Raw genomic sequence first — 22391 nt, 5'->3', positions numbered from 1 at the left:
AAGAGACAGTACAAATACCTTAACTTTAAGAGACTAGTTATGTATGTTTGTTGAATATGCTGTCTGTACTTCACCCCTCAAGAAGATACATTTGAGCTTCAAGTCTCTGAGAAGATCAGTGGGAATGGCTGAAGGTATGAAGTGACTTAGGGGAAAGGGACCTGGGGGTCCTGGTGGACAGCAGGATGACCATGAGCCAGCACTGTGCCCTTGTGGCCAAGAAGGCCAATGGCATCCTGGGGTGTATTAGAAGGGGGGTGGTTAGTAGGTCCAGAGAGGTTCTCCTTCCCCTCTACTCTGCCCTGGTGAGACCTCATCTGGAATATTGTGTCCAGTTCTGGGCCCCTCAGTTCAAGAAGGACAGGGAACTGCTGGAGAGAGTCCAGCGCAGGGCCACAAAGATGATTAAGGGAGTGGAGCATCTCCCTTATGAGGAAAGGCTGAGGGAGCTGGGTCTCTTTAGCTTGGAGAAGAGGAGACTGAGGGGTGACCTCATCAATGTTTATAAATATATAAAGGGTGGGTGTCACGAGGATGGAGCCAGGCTCTTCTCGGTGACAACCAACAGTAAGACAAGGGGTAATGGGTTCAAGCTGGAACACAAGAGGTTCCACTTAAATGTGAGAAGAAACTTCTTCTCAGTGAGCGTGACGGAACACTGGAACAGGCTGCCCAGGGAGGTTGTGGATTCTCCTTTTCTGGAGACATTCAAAACCCGCCTGGACGCCTTCCTGTGTAACCTCACCTAGGTGTTCCTGCTCTGGCAGGGGGATTGGACTAGATGATCTTTCGAGGTCCCTTCCAATCCCTAACATTCTGTGATTCTGTGACTTACATACAGGTCACAGGGTGTGGGACTGAACTTCTCAAGTGAGGGGAATGGGGGGCATTATGAAAGAGATCTCCAAAACAATGAGTCTAACAGAGGCGTCATGATTTATGATTTTGTTAGTCTAGGAACTCATGAGCCATCGATCTAGGTTGTGGATCCAAGTTGATAGCAGGCAAAAACTTGACAGGTATTAGGGAGCGGACCTGCTAAATTTGTAGTCAGAAAACACCAAATGCAAGAAATCTGCATGTGTTGAAGGGGGAATGGAGCTACTTGAAAGAGATAAGTCCACTGGGGTTTGCTGAACACACAACCCACACCTGGCCCAGGAAATCTCTGTACCTAAAAGAATACTTTCAGGCCAAAGAATTTTAGAAGAGAGGTATTCTCTATGCTTGTGCTATTTTTGTTGTTACTTGGATGTCAACTTACGGCCACTGCTTGTTGCAGAATACCGGGATACATGGATGTTTTTGTTTTAGTTTTTATATATAGTTTAATTATTAAATATGAAGTATAGTTATCACTGATCTAACTGATACATTGTGGAGAATAATCCTGTGAGCGTACACTTCCAGGAGCTCAAGAACTGGTGAGAAGAACCTGTCTTCTCCATGAGTTTTTTGCACTGAGGCATAAAAATGAGGGAAAGTGAAGTTTCTTGCCTTCAGGACTTGCTCTTTTATTTTCCTTACCTCTGAAAAGTAACTGGGTTAACATACCCAGAAAGGTGTACTACCACTGATCATAGGCATGAAGTATGAATACTTTGGTCCAAGATTCTCTCCAACTTGCTCCTTCGGATGAAAAGCTTAAGTGCCTCTCACTGCTTCTGATTATGACTTTCTCAGAAGTATCAGAACCTATTCCAACAAATAGGTAAACAATAAAAGTACTGAAATGAATCATGTGTCCCTTTCTGTGTTGTGGAACAGCTGAGCAGGGGAAGGTTGGAAATTGTTTCCATAAACTCAGAAGGACAACACTTCCTCAGTTCAGATTTGGAAAACTTTGTGTGTAACCATTATGTATGTCTTTCTCTTTTTACTGTGAAGAGTGAAGGCCTTACTTTTTCTGATGGAGGTATTTTATTGGGATTTATTGTCAGTATGGTGTGAATTATTTGGACTCTGATACACTGCTGTTTTTCATCTTTCTCTGTTAGCAGGATACACACCATTTAAAAATAATCTTTGTGCATGAAATGTAAAAATGAGATAGCTGAAAATGAAGCAGTTCAGTCATCTCTGTGATTATTTGATATGTTGTAATTGACATGCTGTATCAAGGCCTGTATTAAGGCTGTAGTGAGGCCACACAGAGGAACAGATTGTAACAGTTCAGACTTGACATCTATGTTAGCAGTTTACTGAGTAGTTATCCACTTGGATGAACCGTATAGGCAAACTATGTGCTACTGTGTGTTCTTGAAGTACACTTCTGTTGTTTTTAAACATAATCAGTTTTTTACCTGTTCCAGACTTCATTAGGAGAAAGGTGACATTTTGCTGTGTAATTATAATTTTAAAACAATTTACTAACACTGCAGTATGAGGTTCGGGTAGGTCAGAAGTATGTCTAACTTTTGACTGGGTCATGTGATCTGTTAATTGGACGCTAAACCTGCAGGCATCAGTATATCAGTGTTGGACTGCATGAAGCCACTGTGTAGCAACTTAATACATTAGAATTTGGCCTTTACATCAGATTTTTTCACGTAGACTTCCGGATGTTTAAATATATATATTTTCAGATATCCAGATATAAAATCGCAGTGTTTCAGTGGACTATAATTTTATGTCTGGCTCAGGATTTGGTTCTAAACAGTAATCAGTATCCTGGTTCTAGTGCGACCTTCAATAAAATGTTTTGTCTTACAGTGTATGCAGTTGGTCAAATAAATTTATATTCAATGTTTTAGTGGTGTGACAAAATGAAATACTTTGCACGTTGGACCAGTTTATCACCGTGTGTGTTTGTTTCTTTTTATAGATAATTGGCATATTGGGGAGAAGTGCCTTGTTCCTTGTCTTGAAAATGGAAAACTTCATGAAGGAACAATATCCTCTATTGAAAAGGACAAGAATGGAAAATTATTTGCTGTTGTATCATTCTTGGAGTCTGAAGAAAGGCAGATACTAATAACTAAACTTCGTAGAGTCGAAGCCAGTAGAAGACCCTGCAAAAGCTTAATATTTGATGATGGTGATCTGGAAAAACCTTGTTTTCCTGACCAAAATCTTCCATGTCCCGCAGTTGCTTTTAAATTATCTGACAATGGTGATTTCATCCCTTATACAATTAACAGATATCTGCGTGATTATCAAAGAGAAGGAGCCCAATTTCTGTACAGACACTACGCTAATAGAAGGGGGTGTATTCTTGGAGATGATATGGGCCTTGGAAAGACAATACAGGTATTCTTTTTGATTTTTACAGTGAGAGAATTGATAATATTTTTTGCAGTTTTTTTTCAGTGAGTTGTAAATCTTTTTAAAAAATACTGTATTTAAGAAAAGCCACTTCAGTGGAGCTTAACCTCCCATTGCTATTGTGGAATTGGAGGAGGCAGGACATGACTTTCTGGGACAGGACTTGAGCCAGGAGCCATTGCTGATTTAAGATTCACTCCTGACAGACCGCAAAACTGGGATATGGCCCCTTTTAGTGTAAGCATGAGTAATCACAGTAGTTAAAATATTAGTATTCATTTTATGTTGAATGTACTTTGAGAATTGTTACTGGTGCATTGTGAAAGTAATTTGCACTGGAGCATGCTAAAAGTACTTACAGCCCTTATCTGACTGTAGCTCTCTAAATGTCTTTTTACTTTTATCCTGAAAACAAATAGTTTGACTGTACTGGAAACAAGAAGGAGCAGATACATTTATTCCTATCTCTGGAAAAAGTGCTTAGATGTTCCATGTTATTTTTATCACTCTTTTGGAAACACAACTTGGGTTGATGAAAGGACAAAAGTATAGCGCAATTTTTCCATTATGCTTTGAATCAGTGTGGCCCAAATGATTATTTATTTTGCTAAAATTATGGTGGTTTTATGTTTGAAATTTCTCTTTCATCTCTCTGGCTTTAAGTTAGCAGCTTGAATCCTACGGTGGCTTGTCTTTGTGCTCCTCTCTTTTCTCCCTCCATGTGTCAAATGCAAGCTCATTCATTCACTGACAGATACTAGCTGTAGCGTCTGTTGCCCTTCCATTTAGAAGAATGTCAATGGATACTCTTCAGCGCAAAGAAGTACTATTTTGTAGCAAACTTGACAACAGGAGTGAGTAGACTAAACTGTCAAAACTCTGGATTAGAGCATTTAGAGGTGCATCACGAGTGTGTACTTGCTGCTGATCTGTTAACAGACTTTTATTAAACTGTATTCATTTACCTTGTGTTTTACTTAAGCTTGGCTATGTTTCTTGTCTATGGCTGTTGAAGAACTCAGGAGCTGTGGAAGTTTGTTTCTAGTCAGAACTGCAAATAATCTGATTTCATATAGTAAGAAGCATCTATGTAAGGTAGTAGTAAAATATAGAGGAAAAAATAGCATTGTCTTCCGTGTATCTCTTGTATATGTCGAATCTCAGAGTATATTCTGTAGTGATGTGGTCATGTTTATCACATAGTGACAGTGTTTTGTGGAATTCACATCTGATGGTTATTTCTTTTAATCACAGTGTCAAGTTTGCAGAAGAAAGGTAGAGGTTTTGAAGAATATATTGTGGGTTTTTTTAATAAAACACAGTATTTATCTTATTCGTGTAAAGTATGGGAAAGGCAGTTCAGTGGATATGAAGTAAAAGAGGATTTCACTTGAATTAGTATGTATGAAAGCATAAATGTTAAACTTTGTAGTAACTGATTTAGTCTTGTAGAAAACTTGTGTTACGCTTGTCAGTTTGCTGAACCCTATTGTTTCTGAATTACAGGATTTATGAGATAAAGATTTTTCTAGCACACTTTTGCATTTTCATATTCTTTGTACTTCTGAACAGACCTTTGCTTAAATTGGCTTGACTGTATGTCTCATTTCAAGCTGAAGTTGAGTTGGAGGCAAGTAGAATAATGTCACTTCTCTTTGTGATTGCAGTGAGTTAGTTTCCTATCTAGGCCTTTAGGTTGCTTCCTTTTTTATCTGGAGGAGCCAAAAGTTTGTCAGCAGAGTTGCCCTTTTACAACCTTTGCTATTGTTACGAATTTGTCATGCATAATTCTTCCAAAAATGGAGGATCTGAAAGACACATGGAGATTTTATGTTCAGTTGAATTCTATTCTTATTCTCGAAATGATTAAAAAAAAGAAGTCAAACAACATGTGCAAACTCGCAGTTCCCCTTAGCCTCAGTTTATATGAAACATTAGGTATAAAAATGGTTGGTTTTCTTTTCTCCTACACATCTCTTTCTCACCTTGTAGCCCCAAATGTGATTGGTTTCCTCTCTCTTCTACTCATCTAGCTTTACTTTTCTCAGGTATTTTTCCTGCACTTCTGCACTCCTGGCTGGCTCTTTTTCCCCTCCATCATTACAAGGCAAAAGCTCTGGAAATTTCCTCTTTTTTTGGAAGCCAACACTTTACAGTATTACCTCTGCCCTCCTCTGAGCAGCTGTGTAGCAGGTGCAAAGTGAAGTAGCTGGAGCTGCCTTCTCCAAGTAAAGGGAGCCTGTAGAGTTTTTAAAAGAAGGGCACCTCTCTGGTGGTACATCTGGTCCTTGTTGCCACTTAGCGCCATGGATGCCATTTATGCCAAGTGGATTTTGTGGATTTACATGTTCTGGCCAGACATCTGTGCCATAATCAAAGGGAAATCTCCTTTACTGATTTGAGATCGATGAGAGAATATAGCCCAAACACAACAGAACAAACAGATTTTGAAGTTAACAACAAGAACTGGAAGGAATGGAACATTTGGGAGATGACACGTTAGTAAAAATCTAACCTCTAGTTTGAACTTCTTCCTTTTGCAGAAGTAGTGTTGGGAGTATAGTCAGTAAGTATCTCTTCTTTCTGTTTTCTTGTATGAGATTCAGGTGTCCTGAGAGTGGACAAGAACTATAGGGCATAACTCATCTCTAGTTTTTCCTGGCTCATTAATAGTATCTTCATTATTTTGGGGACTTTTCCACTTAGAGGATGAAAGAGTAAAATAGAGCAATTAATTGTTCTTGTCATGAATTCAGGATTCTCCAAGTGGAGGGGTTCCCATTTTAAAAACAGATCTATTTAAAACAAACAAAAACCCCAAACAAAAAACCCAGTCCCCTCACAAACCACCTTACCAAATCCCATCCAGGATTTCATCCTAAATGTTTATTTTCAGTGGAACTCAATTTCTGTTTGCATTTTTGTGCATGATCACTGAGAATTGTTTTCTTTCTCAAGGTCATTTCATTTTTGGCTGCAGTATTGCACAAAAAGGGAACACGTGAGGATATTGAAAACAATATGCCAGAATTTTTACTGAGGACAATGAAAAAAGAATTGAAATGTAACCCCAAGAAGGTACAGTTTTTAGTAATATAAGCTTAATGTTTTTGTAAAAGGCAATACTTGATCTTTTGTTTGCTTTAGAAGTTTATATTCTTTTAAAAAATTCCACTACTTAAGTAGATTAGGGGTTCATGACCATACTGGTAGTGTTAGGGAAGCCTTCAATTTTCCAGAGTGTCATAGCGCATTATCTAGCTGTCATAGTCTAATCTGTTAGTACTGTTGATTTGCACTAACACAAAATATTACGGAATATCTGGATGAGATTCGTGGCTACTTTGGAAAGCCCATGTCAGTGAGTAGAAAAACTATGGTTTTGTGTGATTGTGTTTCTGAAGTGCAAAAAGTATGTTTTAACAGGATATTTAAAGAATTAAGGTAAACAAATGTATTTGGAAAATGTATTTCCAATATTCTTGTGATCTTGCATATTTTCTTGAATGACTGTCATAATGTCAGATGTAAGTCTGACTGATAATCTAGGTAATCAAATACAGTACTGCAAATAAAGTTACATGTAAAAGTTCTATGTGAATGAGAGACATCTGAAGATCATTTTAATTTTACCCATCACAGGACCCATACAATTTCTGTTTTCCATTGCTATTTTTATTTTATTGGACTAATTGGAATATTTGAGTAGCAGAATGGTCCATATGGCTATAGCTCTGTGAATAATGAATACAGGTTCCTCAGGAAATACAGGCAGAGAGGAAGAGGTGAAGGCATAGCACTTCATGTGAAAACAAACCAAAAAACCAAACAACAAAAAAAGGAATGCTTCTGACTGGGAATATGAGAAGAATTATTTCACTTTGAGGACAATTAAGCATTGCAACCAGGTCGCAGAGAGAGGTTGTGGACCACCCCCCATCATTGAAGGACCTCAGGAAGACCTGAGTTGGGAAAGCCCTAAATGACCTGGTTGAAATTCAGTCTTGCCCCTGCTTTGCCCAGAAAGTTGGACTAGAAACTTCCTGAGGTCCCTTCCCACCTCATTGATTTTATTATTCTATGATATTGAATGAGTTGTATGAGCTATCTTAAATTTTTAAACACTTTCCAGGTCTTCTTGTTTTGAAGTTACATAATGACTAGACTTGTGAATTGAAGGAAGCTGCTTACTCTCCATCTTTTTGTTTTCTCCCTCTCTAAAACATTTTATGGCATACAGATATAGATGCTATAACAAAACAAAGTGATAGTATCTCATGTCCTATTGCAGTTGTTAGAGTATAATTTGAGTAAGTAGCACTACTTGGTATCTTTTTTTTTTTTTTAGTATTACAGTAGTTTTCTTCTGTATTATTTACATCCTCTGAGTAAACGGATTACTTTTGAATTTATATTGACTCCTCAGATATTTTCTATACTATACTTTGAAGTGACAGAATGAAACATTTAAAAATGTTCAAAGCAGTAAAATATCAAGATTTTGACTTTCCTTATTGAGAAAGTGCTGTGTTGTAGTTTTTCCTGTAATACTATCTATCTCTTTGTTTTCAGACTTTCCTCATAGTGGCCCCTCTTTCAGTGCTGTACAACTGGAAGGATGAGTTAGACACATGGGGGTATTTTAAGGTTTGTGTCTTACATGGCAGTAAAAAAGATGATGACTTGAGTCGCATCAAGCAAGGGAAATGTGAAGTTGCCCTTACAACATATGAGATACTGCGCCTATACTTGGACGAATTTAACAGGTAGTGATTTTAATGTATTCTTCTACACACAGAAGTTTAACTGTCTAAATTGTTCTTTGCAACTACCTGTTCTTTCTGTGTAATACATTACTGTTAAATTGAATGACCCACTGTGCGGAAGAGGAGAATCCCATTTAACTATCTTCAAGAAGGTTACCCTATACTATCTTTGTAGTGGGATGCTTGGCAGAAGTAAGCGTTTGAGTAATTTTCATAAAGCTAGACTTTGCTGTTAACCAATTCATGAAATGTTCTCAAAAATATGCAGGAATTGCCTGCCTGAAAACTGGTGGTAGCTAAAAGATATGCAGAAGGTGTTTCTATCTTTCAGTACAGTGCAAAGGAAAAAAATCTGCATTCTTTAGCAAATGTTCAAAAGATATTTTCCTTGTTATTTGAACTTTTCACCAGCTTGATGAAATTCATGAGTCCTAAAAACTTTGTGATACAAGGTGTGTGTGTGTATAGTTTTAAGTATCTCATGGACTTAGTAGAATGAAGGTCTTTCTGACAGCAGATTGTGTGAGAAATCCTGCTTCATTTGCTCCATAGCTGTCAGCATTTTCAAACTATGAGTTTTACCTTTCCTTTGGCTGTCTTCAGGAGTACTTAGCTTTCCATCTGACCCTGGTGGTCCCTTTATGTCATCCTTGAAGTAGGTTACCGGTTGTGTAAAGAGCTAGTAGTAGCAGCCTGCCCTTAGCAGCTGGTGTTGTCAGTAGATCTGCAGATCTTGTTGGTTTAGGTACTGGGAGAGGTTCAGGCCCCAGAGACAGTCCTAGTGGTCTGGACAGCCATCACTAAAACAGTCAGATCTCCATCTCTTTCTCTGCTCAGGTCTGAAAAAGAAGTGCAGATAGGAGATGGCTGAAGCAGTTGTGTTAGCAGTGCCCTAATTCATGCTGAGGAACCCTTCAGTGTTGGTTGTTGAATAGACAGTGATCAGGAAGTAAGTGCATGTGCAGAGCTGATCTGATGTGTGACTCGCTGCTTGCAAGTATGTTGCTTCAGCATACAGATTTACCAGATTCTCTCTTCAGACCATGTGACTGGCTGGGCCTGTGATCTTGTCGCTGGAAGAGGCTATGTGTCTTGCTTAGCTAGAATGATGGATTTCCCTCAAAAACTAATTGTCAGTAATAAGAATACACAGGCTCAGTTACGCATATTAATCAGTATGAGAGATTTAGTTGAAGTAGCTCATGCTCATCTGTTAGGCTCCTTTGAGAAACTCCAATTCTTAGCAGATTTTAGGAGTGTAAGGAGCTCAGGTATGAATGAAAGTATTTAGCAGACATGAAAAATGCCACAAAATCAGCCTTCAGATTAGTGAACTAAATGCAGCCTGTTCAGGAGAGAGCTTTCCTTCAAAACATGCCTGTTTCAGCTTTTTGCTGTTTGAAGTGCCATCAAATTGGATATATATGATTTTGTTCTAAAATTTTCATATGTATAAAATGATCTCATAAAGTTGATACGTCTCTTCCTAAGGACTTGATGACTTAAATTAATATCACAGTATAGAGGTCATTCTACCTCTGAGTTTTATGTTTGAACTGGCTACAAAATATCTTTGGGTCTCTGCTTCTAAGTATGTTCCTCCTAGTCAGAAATTGTGCCAAATTGGTGTTGTATAGATATTAAAGAAGTTGAGTGATGCTTTCATGTAGGAAACCATACAGATTGAAATGCTTTCAGTCTTCTAGTTAGACTGGGTTGGGAAAATGAAGCATACCTGTGTTAAGCATGTTTCAATAGTTTACCTTTGGGGATTTCTTTAGTTTTTCTGAATCTTATGAGTAGAATTAGCACCAGTGGGATGTGCTATATTGATTGCTCCAGAGATTGAAAGCTACTTTCTTCACAGAAAGCATTTGATATAGTTAAAAGTAGTTCATGCGTTTGGCTATGTAGTTTAGCCATTGTATTCAACTATGGCATAAACAGGATGTAAAGGAACTGAGTAGTATAATACAATGTAAAACAGGAAAATCAGAAAGTAAGTATCTTATAATAATCACGGCTACTTGTCTGACTTCACTTTTTACATGTATGTGGGATGATGAGATAAGTAGTTCCAGTTAATACAGTATTTTTTGTTGATTTGCAGTGTAGAATGGTCTGCTGTGATAGTGGATGAAGCACATAGAATCAAGAATCCAAAGGCTCAAATAACTCAAACCATGAAGTCGTTAAAGTGCAGTGTTCGCATTGGTCTTACTGGAACCATTCTTCAAAACAATATGAAGGAACTTTGGTGTGTTATGGACTGGTAAATAAAATATATATTTTTTTATGGTTAAACACCTCTATATGTTAACCACACAATGGGGCTAGGACAGAGCTGGATGATGTGGACCTATCCATGTCAAAAAAATGACAATGACAAACCACAACCCTCCGAAAGTCCCATAATGTTTTGTGAAAATGTAAGTATGTTTTTCCAATACATCTATGGAGGTGAGCTCCCGGTATGAATTTTGCAGTTATTTAATATGTTTGGAACTCCTGCTATCAGACGTCTTTGGGGAATCTGCGAAACAGTTAACGTTTTTGGTTTGTTTTTTTTTTTTTACCCAGTATGTTTAGCTTTCTTTTCTAAAGACACACTTTTTTCTTCTTCTGTCCTCTGCACAGTAGATAGAAAATCATTGTGCAACTTTGAACAATGTTGTGCCTTTGCTCTGTGCAGTATGTGCAGGTCACTCTGACTTGGAAGATGAAAGAAATAATGTTTTGCTGCTTTTCGAAATGCACAAGTGCATATATTTGCAAAGCACAGTCTTGTCCAGGGAAACTTTTAATGGAGAGGTAGAAATAACTCTAGATATAAATCTTAACCTAGGAGACTTACTATGGATGCTTTACAGAGGAGGAACAAAGCAAATGGACCTTAATATAAGGATATACAGATTGAAGTGAAATATCAGGAAAAAAATACTTTAACAGTAAGCTTAGTGTTGCATCTGGTCCATTAAAAGTATGCTGATCTTGTTAATAGGTAGTTCCAATATGTATTGTTGCCAATGATTACTAAATTCTTTTTTGCTATTGGGTTTCTTAAGATTTTATTTAGTAAATTGGAATATCTGCACAACCTGATTTTAACAAAAAGAGTAAAAATTGAAAACATGACTGCTTAGCTTCTAATTTAGGGTCCTCAACAGTAGCAGCCTTGGTAGTTTAGAGGTTCTGTATACTTGTGACTTCTATTGGTCTGCTGAGCTTTTGTTTTTCTGGAGATGGCAACCAGTTTCCTAAGGGAAATCTCTTAACATTTGAGGGTCACACAAAGTAAATGAAAAAATGTCATGTCTGGAAGTAGTATATGTTTCTATTTATATACACATTTTAAAATTCATTTCTCTAGTAATTGTTATTTTAAGATCTCTTGCTGTTAGCCAGAAACAATTTATGGTATGCTTTTAATCAGTGGAAAAGGATAGTCTGCCTTGGAGTAAAGAAAACGCTGTTATTTCTTCACATACCTCCTACCCCCTTTTGTTTTTTAACAGGGCTGTACCAGGACTTTTGGGTAGCAGAATACATTTCAAGAAGAAATTTTCTGATCCAGTGGAGCATGGCCAGAGGCACACTGCAACTAAAAGAGAGCTGGCAACAGGTCGTAAGGCCATGGTGAAGCTAGCAAGAAAAATGTCTGGCTGGTTTCTGAGACGTACCAAAGCACTTATCAGCGATCAGTTGCCAAAAAAGGAAGACAGAGTAAGAGTGCCTGCACATTTCAAATACAATGCTAATGAATATCTCTCTTTTTTCTTGGTGTGGTGGGTTTTTTTGGTGTGTGTATGTGTGCATGTTTTCTCTCTTTCCTCGTGCCTGTATTACTGTATGGTTTCATTTTGGACTTATGAATTTAAGAAGAATCCAGAGCCTTGGAAAAAATGCACATGCAGTAGTGTGCTTTGTTCACATAATTACTATGATTGCATGTTGAAATGGAGTTAATCAAGCATGAAAATGCTCAGCTAGAGTTCTGACTAGTGATTTACACATCTGGTTTATGTGCATGTTTGTACTTATGTGTGCAAACCCAATGCAATGTATGTAAATCTCTTGAAATTCTATGTAGGACTTCTGAATTTGCAGCCTGACACTTTGTGTGTGGAACAGTATGCTTTTCATTTTTAACTCCCTCATTTTCAATCACTAAAAGAAAACCCTCCAAACCTAAAGCTGATTGTTGATAGGTCTGTAATCCTGTTCATCTAATGCTATTGTAAACATTATATGAAATGATAATACTTCAGCTATAGCTAAGAGTTCTGAGAAATTCTTATTACGTATATTTGTGCTTTCCTTCTAAGTAGACAAATATATTATTTCGCAGCTGTTTTTGTTTTCAAAAGTTGGCATTTATTCTTCATCTTTAGTGTATAATGATGTCATCTAAACTGTCTTCTGAAGGGAAGATTAATACAAATGTCAGTCAATTGCTTTTCTAAATCTAGCAGGTTTTATTCTTTTTATTCTCTTGTTGATGTGAGTATATGTTCAAGTTACTGCTGTATTATTACAGCTCAGCATGGTGCCGCTGCTGTGTGGGTGGCCTGGGTTAAGGAATGATCTTGGGATTTCTGTCTCCTGCTGCTTAAGACTAAAGATGTCATGGAGATGCCACCCATGGTCTCTAAGAAGAGGGATAAGAGTTTTGGCCGTAGCACTGTGTAGATTCTTGCCTTTTCATTGCGTATTTTGTTTGTCCTGCTTGTGGCAGTGCCCTACAAAAGCTAGTGCCTAAAAAGAGGAAAGGGCAAATTGAGCAATTGGCAAAGCAGAGGGGAACCCATAATTACAATTATGCATTTATTTCTCTCGCTTTTCCTTCTTCCTCCTACACCTCCACAAAAGTCATACTGAAAGGTTTATAGAAACCTAACAGCAGGTTCTTGTGGCTTGACTCTTTGTAGAATTTTGGGAGGGGATAAAATAAGTATACATATATTTTGGCTACAGTTTCATGCTACTTTGGTGTCAAGATCCACATTTTTTCATTTGGTGGTAGAATAATTTCCTGTAACTTTTTAAGAAAATATATTCATGTTTTCTACTTTTTTTCAATGTTCTATGTTTAATGTTTTTTGCTGCAGCGCTCTTTTGCTTTTCACTGTGTGCTGGACATAATGGTGTTTTTGGGATTCTCTCTTTGGCAGATGGTGTACTGTTCCCTGACTGAGTTCCAGAAAGCCGTGTACCAGGCTGTGCTGGAGACAGAGGATGTAGGTTTAGTATTACGAGCAGGAGAGCCCTGTAGCTGCAACAGTGGCCGTAGAAGGAAGAACTGTTGTTACAAAGTAAGCACTTGCACTGTTTGGATTTTAGAACATAGTCCTTCTGGTTTTCTTGAGAAACTGTGCTGCTGAAGAGTTGATTGAAATGGCTGTGGTTGTAAGCCACCTGTTTGGGAAGTCCCAACTGGAGACTTGGGTGGCTGCGTCACAAGTATGAGGGAATTTGACACTTTGGGACTACAGCAAAGCTGCTTTGCATGCACTGAGCAGGTGGTTGTTATTTATGCAGGAAATTCTGGATGTGTTGTATTAATAACTGCACCTGTGATATAGTTAATGTTGGTGAAGGTTGCATTGGGATGTTCAGTATGTGGCAGGTGTGCTGCTCCCATGTGCCTCAGGCGGTCCATGCAGAAGCTGCAAATAGGAGACATCCTGGACCCAGCAGGTTGTCTGGGTTTTTCTTGTGCTATAACTGCAGTTGGATTGTGTCTTACTGTGCCACTAAACATGCTCTTTGCTTTGCTTCGCTGAAGGGAGAAGTGTGACAGTAGCCATAGAGCATAAGCAGAATTTTCTTCACTATTGACAGATTTGCAGATTTCTTCTCTGGATTTCTTTAACGCTTGATTAGTCTAGCTTTGTATTTGTTTCATGTTACTCAGTAGGCTCAGATTAAACATGTGTTTCAAAGATTTAGAAGCGTATGTGTCATACTTGCTACTCCCTATTTTACTTCTGGCCTGTTTTGATTCCGGTGTAGTGTGGTGGTGTTGGTTGTGGGGGTTTTTTGTTTGGTTTTAGTTTGTTTTGTTTTGTTCATTTGGATTATTTTGTTTGCTTTTTTTTCCCTTCCAAATGATGTAGCTTATTCAGTCTTCTGCATCTTTCTTTAAAAACAATCCCCCTATCACCCTGTTTAATATTCCATGGATACTAGCATTAGTTCTTTGCTGGCTTCTGTTTCATGACATTTTGTAGAAAATTTAAAATGCTGTTGAACTTGCTTCACAAAGGGCAGTGGGCAAGCCTGCAGATACTTAAGTGCTCTTATGGACTGTTCTATTCCAAAGTTAACCAGGAAATTTAGTCACTTGAGAAGGGAAAGGAAAATTAATGTTGGTCGAATCAGCCAACCATATGAGAAAAATAGCTGATGCTGTTGCTGCTGCTTCATTGTATAATGTTTGAAGTTGGTTGAATTATGTTACTTGAGATGTTTGTAAAACTTTATACATTTTTGCTGTAGAGAAGTAAAGTTAGCAGTTGTAGGGTACAAAGTCATTCGAACAGCTCTGGTTTGATATACATTTAAAGCAGTTACAAAGTTACTGTCTTTTTGTCTAGCAAGGAATTCTTAGTTATCTTAGTAATTTCTGTAGATATCATGCTATCTGAAATGTTTAGCAAACTATGAATATAGCTTGTGTGGTTTTTTTTCTTTTTGACAATGTTTCCTATTGATAGGATTACAAAGCTGAGGAAAAAAAAAAAACTTGCTCTATTTTTGTTAGAAAAACAGTGTGCATCTCTTTGGCATCAATTATAGCACTACTTAGAATTGCTAATGCATAAACTTTTTAAGAACATTTATTTTAGATTATTTCTTGGTTTAGGGAGCATTTGTTTGCATAAACATTCTTTTGGGTTTTTTTTCCTCTTGTAGGTAAATGCTCATGGTGAAACAATTAAGTCATTGCGCTTCAGTTACCTGACTATCCTACGGAAGGTTGCAAATCATGCTGCACTGCTGCAGACGGACAACACTAGCAAGCAACAGGTTAGTTTCAGAAGTATATAAATAAAGGACTTATGGAAAATGGGATGAAAACTCTTGAATGAAAGATGCTGCTGGCCTCCTTTTTAATTTTGACTAACTGAAATTAAGATGTTTTGCAAAATTCCTTTTCCATTCAATAATTCAGAATACAACCCTTACAGGTACAAATGTTATGCACCAGTGTATTCATTTAGTTGATGCATATCTGAAAATAAATGCAATAGAAATGCTGAAGAGCTTGGGGGAGGGAGTAATTTTTAGTAATTTCCAATAGCGAAGTTTCTGTTTGATTTATCAGAAGTACCTGGTAAGAGAAATATATTTTTGTAAATAAATAATAGGCAATTAGAATGTGGGGTGTTTTCCCTCTCATACCTTATATTCAGGGCCGAGCTTCTTTAAATAACAACAAATATGTTTTAGTAGAAAATGTTCAACAAGAGAACAGTATCATTTTGTCTTGTTACTGTGGCAAGTAAGCTACAAGACCCACAAATGGCAGAGTTTTTAAAAATGCTTATATTTGATCTTTCAGATTCAAGAAAGAGCAAAGGGTTATAGGGATGTTACCACTTCCTCTCAGACACCACAAAAGAATGGAAATGAGAAAATCCTAGCTAATTTTGGCAAGTTTGTTCCATTAAAGCATTTTTGCTTTTCAGGAAATGTTACTGGTAGTGTCCAGGCCCTTCTATGCACTGTGTACCCAAATGTTTTCATTGGAGGTTTTTTGTATATTGTGTATGTAGTTTTTGTTGTAATAACCTTTGAGTGTTAAAATAGCTACTGAAATAACAATACGTAAGTATTTTGAGACTTAATTGTCTTTTACAGCATACATCATTAGTAACCTCTCGAAAATCTGCTGTAAAAAAACCCTGATATTTTGTAGTATTTCTTACCTGTAGTATTAAAGTCCATCCCATGTGTTATTCTTAGGTGAGAGATGAGATCTTTTCTGCTCCTCTGGAAAAGCAAACCTGAAGTGTGTGATCTCATTCAAGTTCAGAGCTACCCAAATTCTAATGGTTGAGCTTCATGTTGCTTTTGAACAGTTTAAATGCATTTCCTGTGTTGAGGTTTGTTGTATCAGTGGGACAATATGTCATTCCCATATTGTCTTATCATCCCAAATGGTCAAGAGAAGTGCCAGTATGTAACTGTTGAATAATGCAAACCTTGAGTCGAGTGCTTGAGACTGACAATTGTGGCTAGTCCTATAGCAGTCCCTGCTCAGAAGAAATTTTGGACATCTCTTACTCTAGTATCTCAAATCCACAGTTTCAGCTTGAGATCCTCTTTCTGTCAAAACACACAGGAGGTGTTTTATCCAGTGCTTCTGTAGTGAACTGAATAAAAACACATAACTCTTTCTGCTTGAGTTACTTAACACATCACTTGTTTCAATCTGTTTAACTGCTTGTATGGCTTACTGGTATCCCAATGTAGCTCTAATTTTTAATGCCTATTCAAACTTTCTGCTTTTGTTCCAGGAAGCACATATCAAACGGGTGTGCAGCCAGGTATTTTCCAGTTTTCCAGATTTTGTGCAGTTAAGCAAAGATGCAGCCTTTGAAACAATTTCAGATCCAAAGTACAGTGGAAAAATGAAGGTAAACCTGTTCTTTAGAAGAAAAATAAGTATTAGTAATCATAATAAATCTGTTGCTGCAGTAAATGCATGTAAGAAAATGTACATCTAATAGTTGTAGTTTTTTAATCATTCTGTTTATGGTGGTGGGTACCACAGCAGGTGTCTCCTGTCATGGCTTAGGGTGCCTCTGGGCAAAGACAGGATAAGAGTGCTCTATGATGCTAAGGTATCCTAAGATGTTAGCTTCACACATTCAGTACAAGGCATAGAAATGACCCTTCCAGTCAAAGGGGTTAGGGTTGCAATATTATGCTAGATAATTCCATGAAACCATCGACTCAGTGACAGCCAGGAGCATTTGGGAAAGTCAAAAGAGAGCAAACCAAAATTGTTATGGAGTTAATGATTTGTGCACACCTTCAGTATTGTGGGTAGTTCCAGTCCCTCCTCTCAAAAAGCTTATGTTAGACCTTCAAAGGTTCAGAGAAGGGCCACAAAGGTGATCAGTCCTGTGGGACAAAAGCAGCCAAGCATGCTGGGACTCTCCAGCCTGGAAAAAAGAGTCTTAGGATGAATGTGAGAGGGACCTAAACAATCATGAGTAGCATGGAACTGCTGAAAATGTGTTGAGTGCTTGCTGTCTTTTCTAACCCTTTGGACATCAAATGAAGCTAATAGGAGCCACACTAAAGATGAACAAAATAAAGATGTTTAACGTAAACCTGTTTAAACTCCTTACCTGAGAAACTGTGAATTTCTCTGGTTTCTGAGGGGAACAGGATGAATAACTGACAAAGATGTCTAATGTAGCTAACTAAAAAGAAAACCATACTAGGTTTAGGAGTTCCTGAGCTGAGAGTAACTGGAGGGTGAGAAGCTATATTTTTGCTCTCTATGAACTTGGATATTCACAATTGCTGGTTGGGACTGGTGGAGAGGCGGTGGTAGGACCACGTTTTTGTAACAGCAATGAAAGTTTTCATTTTCTTGATTAGTTATTATGCAAGCAACTTATTTTCTATTATTGTATACATGTGAGAGGCCTGCATATTAGTTTTGTTATGTACTCTTAATTATCTCATGAAAGTCAATTTTATTGTTAAATTAGCTACCAGCAAGTATTTAATACATACATGTAAAAACTAAGTCCATGATCTTCAGTGGTGCTTCTGAAACTCTTATTGGTTAAAACTAATTTTCCTTTCTCTTGAAATTTGTCTTTTGGGGCTATTGTATATGTCACTCCGGCATTGCCTTACAACATTTTCCTTCTGTGTTTTTTCACAACAACACAGGCAAGCAAAAAAGGCTAAGTTAAGGCAGAGGTTTGAACATCATGTGGCTTTACAGCCTGCAGCTTACAAAGCTGCCCATTGGGAGGAACCTGTTCCAAACTGTGGCCACAAGTCTGAGTTGTTTCTGGGACAGTGTAGATTGCAGTGTCTTCTCAGGGGTGTGGCTGGTTGTGGCTGTGTGGGCTGGGTGTAACCTGGGCTGTGTTCAGTGGCCTGGGGTGGTAAGAAGGTTCTGCTGTTGCAGTGCTAGAGTAAGAGCATAACTGAGGTGGCAAAATAGCAGAGGCTGTGATTTTAAGTATACTGAGCTTGCGCTGATACTACTTGCGCTGATACTAATGAGATGTCAGGCAGGTTGAGTGTTTACTTGGGAGTTTGAGGAGACTCACATGGTCAGAAAAATGAATCTCTGAGCTACCAGTACATAAGTGGCTGACCAGTTTACATTTCTGGATAAATTGCCTAAACATAAGTAGAATGAAATGACAAATATGTGATTAAAAACAGTGAGCTACTAGCATGGTGGTTACTCCTGCATATTTTTTTTGTTCGTGAATCATCTAATGCTCATCTTAATTCTCTCTCTCTAGAGACTTCCCTGATATATTGTGCTTTTTAATTTTTGAGCTTTTAGCTTGTTATCGGTCTATATTGATTGATATTCCTGTATTTCAAAGTATTTTTAATATAGATTGTAGGTAACTGCACAAGAAAAAAACTCAAACAAAACAACAACCCACCAACAAACAAGACAAAAAAAGAAAATGAAACAAAAAACCTAGACAAAGCCAAAATCCCCTTCAAAAACAAAACCCAAACCCTAAATAAGCACATATTATTGAGAAGAGCCTTGATGTGGAGAATTTCAGTTTTTTGAAACCGGTGCAGTGTATATCATGGGAAACTGGATTTTAAAATCCAATCTTGTGTTTTTGAAGTAATATTTATGTTGAAAAATATTTCTTCAGTATGTTTGGTAGGTGAGAGATGAGATGTGCAATATGAATTTCTGTAGAAAAGAAATAATTTTTTTTAAAAAAATGCTATAATTCTTTCACAGAACATTTTATTATTCTGAGCTCTTAAAGTTAGATCAGACACCACACTGCAGAAATAGTAGGTAAAGGTACAAAGCAATATGAACATTTCCTCCAGTGTAAGGGATTATGATCTTGTATTATTCTGAGGAGTTCTGCTTGTTTGTTTCGGTTTTTACTTTATGAATTATGAAAGTATTTTCAAATGCTGCATTTGTGACAGACCAGTAGACTTAGAGTATTTTTCCATGTTGATGACCTCTGGTTTTTTATGTATGATGCTTTTAGAAATCTATAGTGTCTATTTCAATCCATTGCAAACTGGATAGAATTTATCTAAGAATTATTGAAATAATTGCTTACTTTGAGAGAAATTGGTCTTCTTTCTCTTTTAAGGAGAACTTGAATTTTGTGTCAGTTTATGAAATATATCTTAGTATAAACAAAATATTCTGAACTGTGTACCTCTGCGCCTGTAAGGAAGAGTTGTATGTAGTGGACCACGTAGCCATCACTGAAAAGAAAGGTGGTTTTTAAGTCCCTTAACTTTGACTTCAGAACAGTTATGATGCCAAGAAATGGTTCAAAGGTATCTGGTGTTTTGGTGGCGCCTTTTTTTTTTTTCCTGCTGATGGCATCGGCTGTTTGTCTTGTGAGGAAAGGTTGTCTAACTTTTAAATTTTCTGTTCTGAATTTTAAAATGGAAGCTGTTTGGGTGGTTTTGGTTTTTGCGCTTTGGAAATGAAGGAAGTAATTCAGAAGCTACTTCATTTAGGAGGTCTTCTTACCATCAGAAAGTAATCAGAGGAGAGTGAACAGATACTTGAGCTCGAAAACTACTTTATATATTTTAAACATGTTTATTTGGAAATAAATGAGACAAGTTATATTAAAAAGTTTTTAATAGCCTTTTCCCACCGTGGTATTTTACATTTCCTGTTCTATAAATAAATTCTAGAAGCTAATTGAAACACTTTTGTAAGTTTCATCTGGCAGTATAGACTGAATAGGTATTCTTTAGACCTTTAAATTAAAATTCAGTACAGGATACCCAGAAACTTTGGCACAGGTGATTATTCTTTTGTAGATGACCATATTTGCAAAGGAAAAATTTGTGGCATTTATTTACATTTATTCAGGGGCAGGCGGGGGAAGGATGGGATTTGTCTGTGAAGCTTATTAGCTAAGCAGTTGTAACTATTTTGAGAGTCAAAAAGCTTAACCTATCTGCTTAAAGAATCTTCTGTTCTCTTACCAGGCAGAGATAAAACACATAGGGAAGTAGAGCTTTTTGTGCTATGGAATATGCCTTCTTCCACCAATAAAACTAGAATTGCCTGAATGTAAGTGTGTGAGACTGACATATTGGTGTTTGTGTCCTACCTCGTGCTGTGGCTGCAGTCACCTGTACGTGTTTTGCAAGCTGTAGCATTTACAATGTGAAATCTCAGTTTTTCTGTTCTGAATTTAAGGTTATAACAAGAGTCTGGAAAAAAAACAGTCCCTATAATCCAAATGTACACATACAAGCATTGATGGTATGCCTGTGACTCTAACACATGCACATTACAGTGGGAGGTGGGTAATACACAGTGACGGGATCTGAGTTTCAACTTGTTTTTGTGGAATTATCCCCTCATTTTCAATCATACTGTGGAATACTGTGGAATTTTCAGAATACTTGGCTTACACTTCCTATTGCAAGGTGAACTTCATGCCTAGATATTTAACTTGAAGTAGTTGAATATGTGAGAATTGAGATGAAGAGAGTGTACTGTCTTGATTGGAAACCACCATTTTTCTATCATGAAGTAAGAGTGGGGACCTGCAAAGTATAAGGACAAGTGATTCCATTACTTTTGAAACACTGGGATTGCAAATTGTCCATACAGAAGTATCCAGGACTGCTTGGAAAAGAAGTAAGATGAATGAGGGTAGTTTTAAAAGCCTGCAGTAGTTCTCATTACTACCTTGTGTGATTATTTCTACTGTTCTGCTAAAATTTTGGCTTGGAGAGACTCTATATGCTTTCTAAATGAAAAGGGCTGTTGAGTGTCTGGACACTTGAAATAACTTTTTCTTTTAACTACATGTATAATATTTCCACAGACATCCATTTGTGGAATTTTGGAATACTGTTATTAATTATTATAAATATCTTAGGAATAACTATGTTGGATTGATTAATTTATTTTTGCCTGGCGTATTATATTACTATTTCAGCAGGGAAATGGAAGTCTATCAGAGCACCTTGAAAATAACAGTAACTTCCACTGTTAAACATAATCCTAAACCTAGGCTGACGTGGTTTTGAAGTCTTAAAACACTGTAGGCTAACTTGGACATCTGTATACAAGCAAGGTATTCTCATCTGTGAGAGGGACAATTTCATCACAGTCAGACAACTCACAATGTGTAGTAATGGGGAAATATGTATTTAAATCCATGCGTACTCTTACAAAGAACATGTTACTTTTGCTTGAGTATGATCATTTTCAGACTGACAACTTTTAGGGTAATACTCTGGTGTGCAAGCATAGAATTTATTTCTTTGGTGCTAAACCATTCATTACTTTCCCCTAGTCGTCAGAGCTGTTCATTACTCCAGAATACCTAAAATCCCAATGGTTGTGACATTGGTGCATTTTATTTAAACAAACTGGGTGGATTTGTTTGTGTGTTGTCCTATAGGAAATTCATTATTTGACCTATACTTCAATAATAAAAACAATAATACAGTAGCCAAATTCCTTCTACTTTAAAAGCATGTCACTGTTTTTCTTCTATTTCTTTTTCTTAATGTGGCTAAGTAAAATGCAAACACAAATAATTTAGCTCTTGTTAAATTACCTGATGTGAATTTTTTTCGCAGTAAAACAAACCCTGGTTTATATGTTCTTGTACAATGAAACCAGGCAAAAATTACTTTGTTTGTACCATATTTTCACTTGTAACTGGCTATCTAGCATATACAAAAGGATTTAAGTGATGTATGATTACTATTTTATATTCTAGATATTATCCAGAACTGTAAAATTAATATAAACATTCATCATTATTTGGTTGTCAAAGGTTTGTTAGCCCTTTTGTGAAATCAGTGTTGATTAGCCATTTATGTATTTATCATTGAATAAAAAGGATTTTTTTAAATAGTTATTGCCCAGTGGGAGAAAGCTACAGACATGGTACAGAAAATTCCTCTCTCCCCTTTGTGTATTGCTTCTGCACGGTACTCTGGAGCTGCCATGGCCAGATGTGGACATGCTTCTTTTGAAAATAACAGTATCACTATTATACACAAGGGTCTGGATTATTTGCTTCCCCACCAGAAGAACATTGTGTGTGGGCAGATTATTGGCATTTCAAGGCCTGTGCAGAGTCTGGGAAGCTGGATCCTACTGTAAAC

At 37.2% G+C, this 22391-nt stretch overlaps 1 protein-coding gene across 2 annotated transcripts in view; it reads left to right on the top strand.

The window, feature by feature from the left end:
- Positions 1–22391, top strand: part of ERCC6L2 (ERCC excision repair 6 like 2) — a 60720-nt gene that overhangs the window by 1815 nt on the left and 36514 nt on the right. For both annotated transcript variants that reach the window (XM_065656466.1, XM_065656468.1), the window contains exons 2-9: positions 2825–3249; positions 6223–6342; positions 7837–8030; positions 10141–10302; positions 11546–11753; positions 13202–13342; positions 14946–15059; positions 16553–16672. In XM_065656466.1, the coding sequence (XP_065512538.1) occupies positions 2825–3249; positions 6223–6342; positions 7837–8030; positions 10141–10302; positions 11546–11753; positions 13202–13342; positions 14946–15059; positions 16553–16672 (1484 nt within the window). The remainder of the gene's footprint in view (positions 1–2824; positions 3250–6222; positions 6343–7836; positions 8031–10140; positions 10303–11545; positions 11754–13201; positions 13343–14945; positions 15060–16552; positions 16673–22391) is intronic.

Source organism: Caloenas nicobarica, chromosome Z (assembly GCF_036013445.1).
Source record: "Caloenas nicobarica isolate bCalNic1 chromosome Z, bCalNic1.hap1, whole genome shotgun sequence".
Lineage (NCBI taxonomy): Eukaryota > Metazoa > Chordata > Aves > Columbiformes > Columbidae > Caloenas > Caloenas nicobarica.
This window is presented reverse-complemented; position numbering and strand designations above follow the sequence as displayed.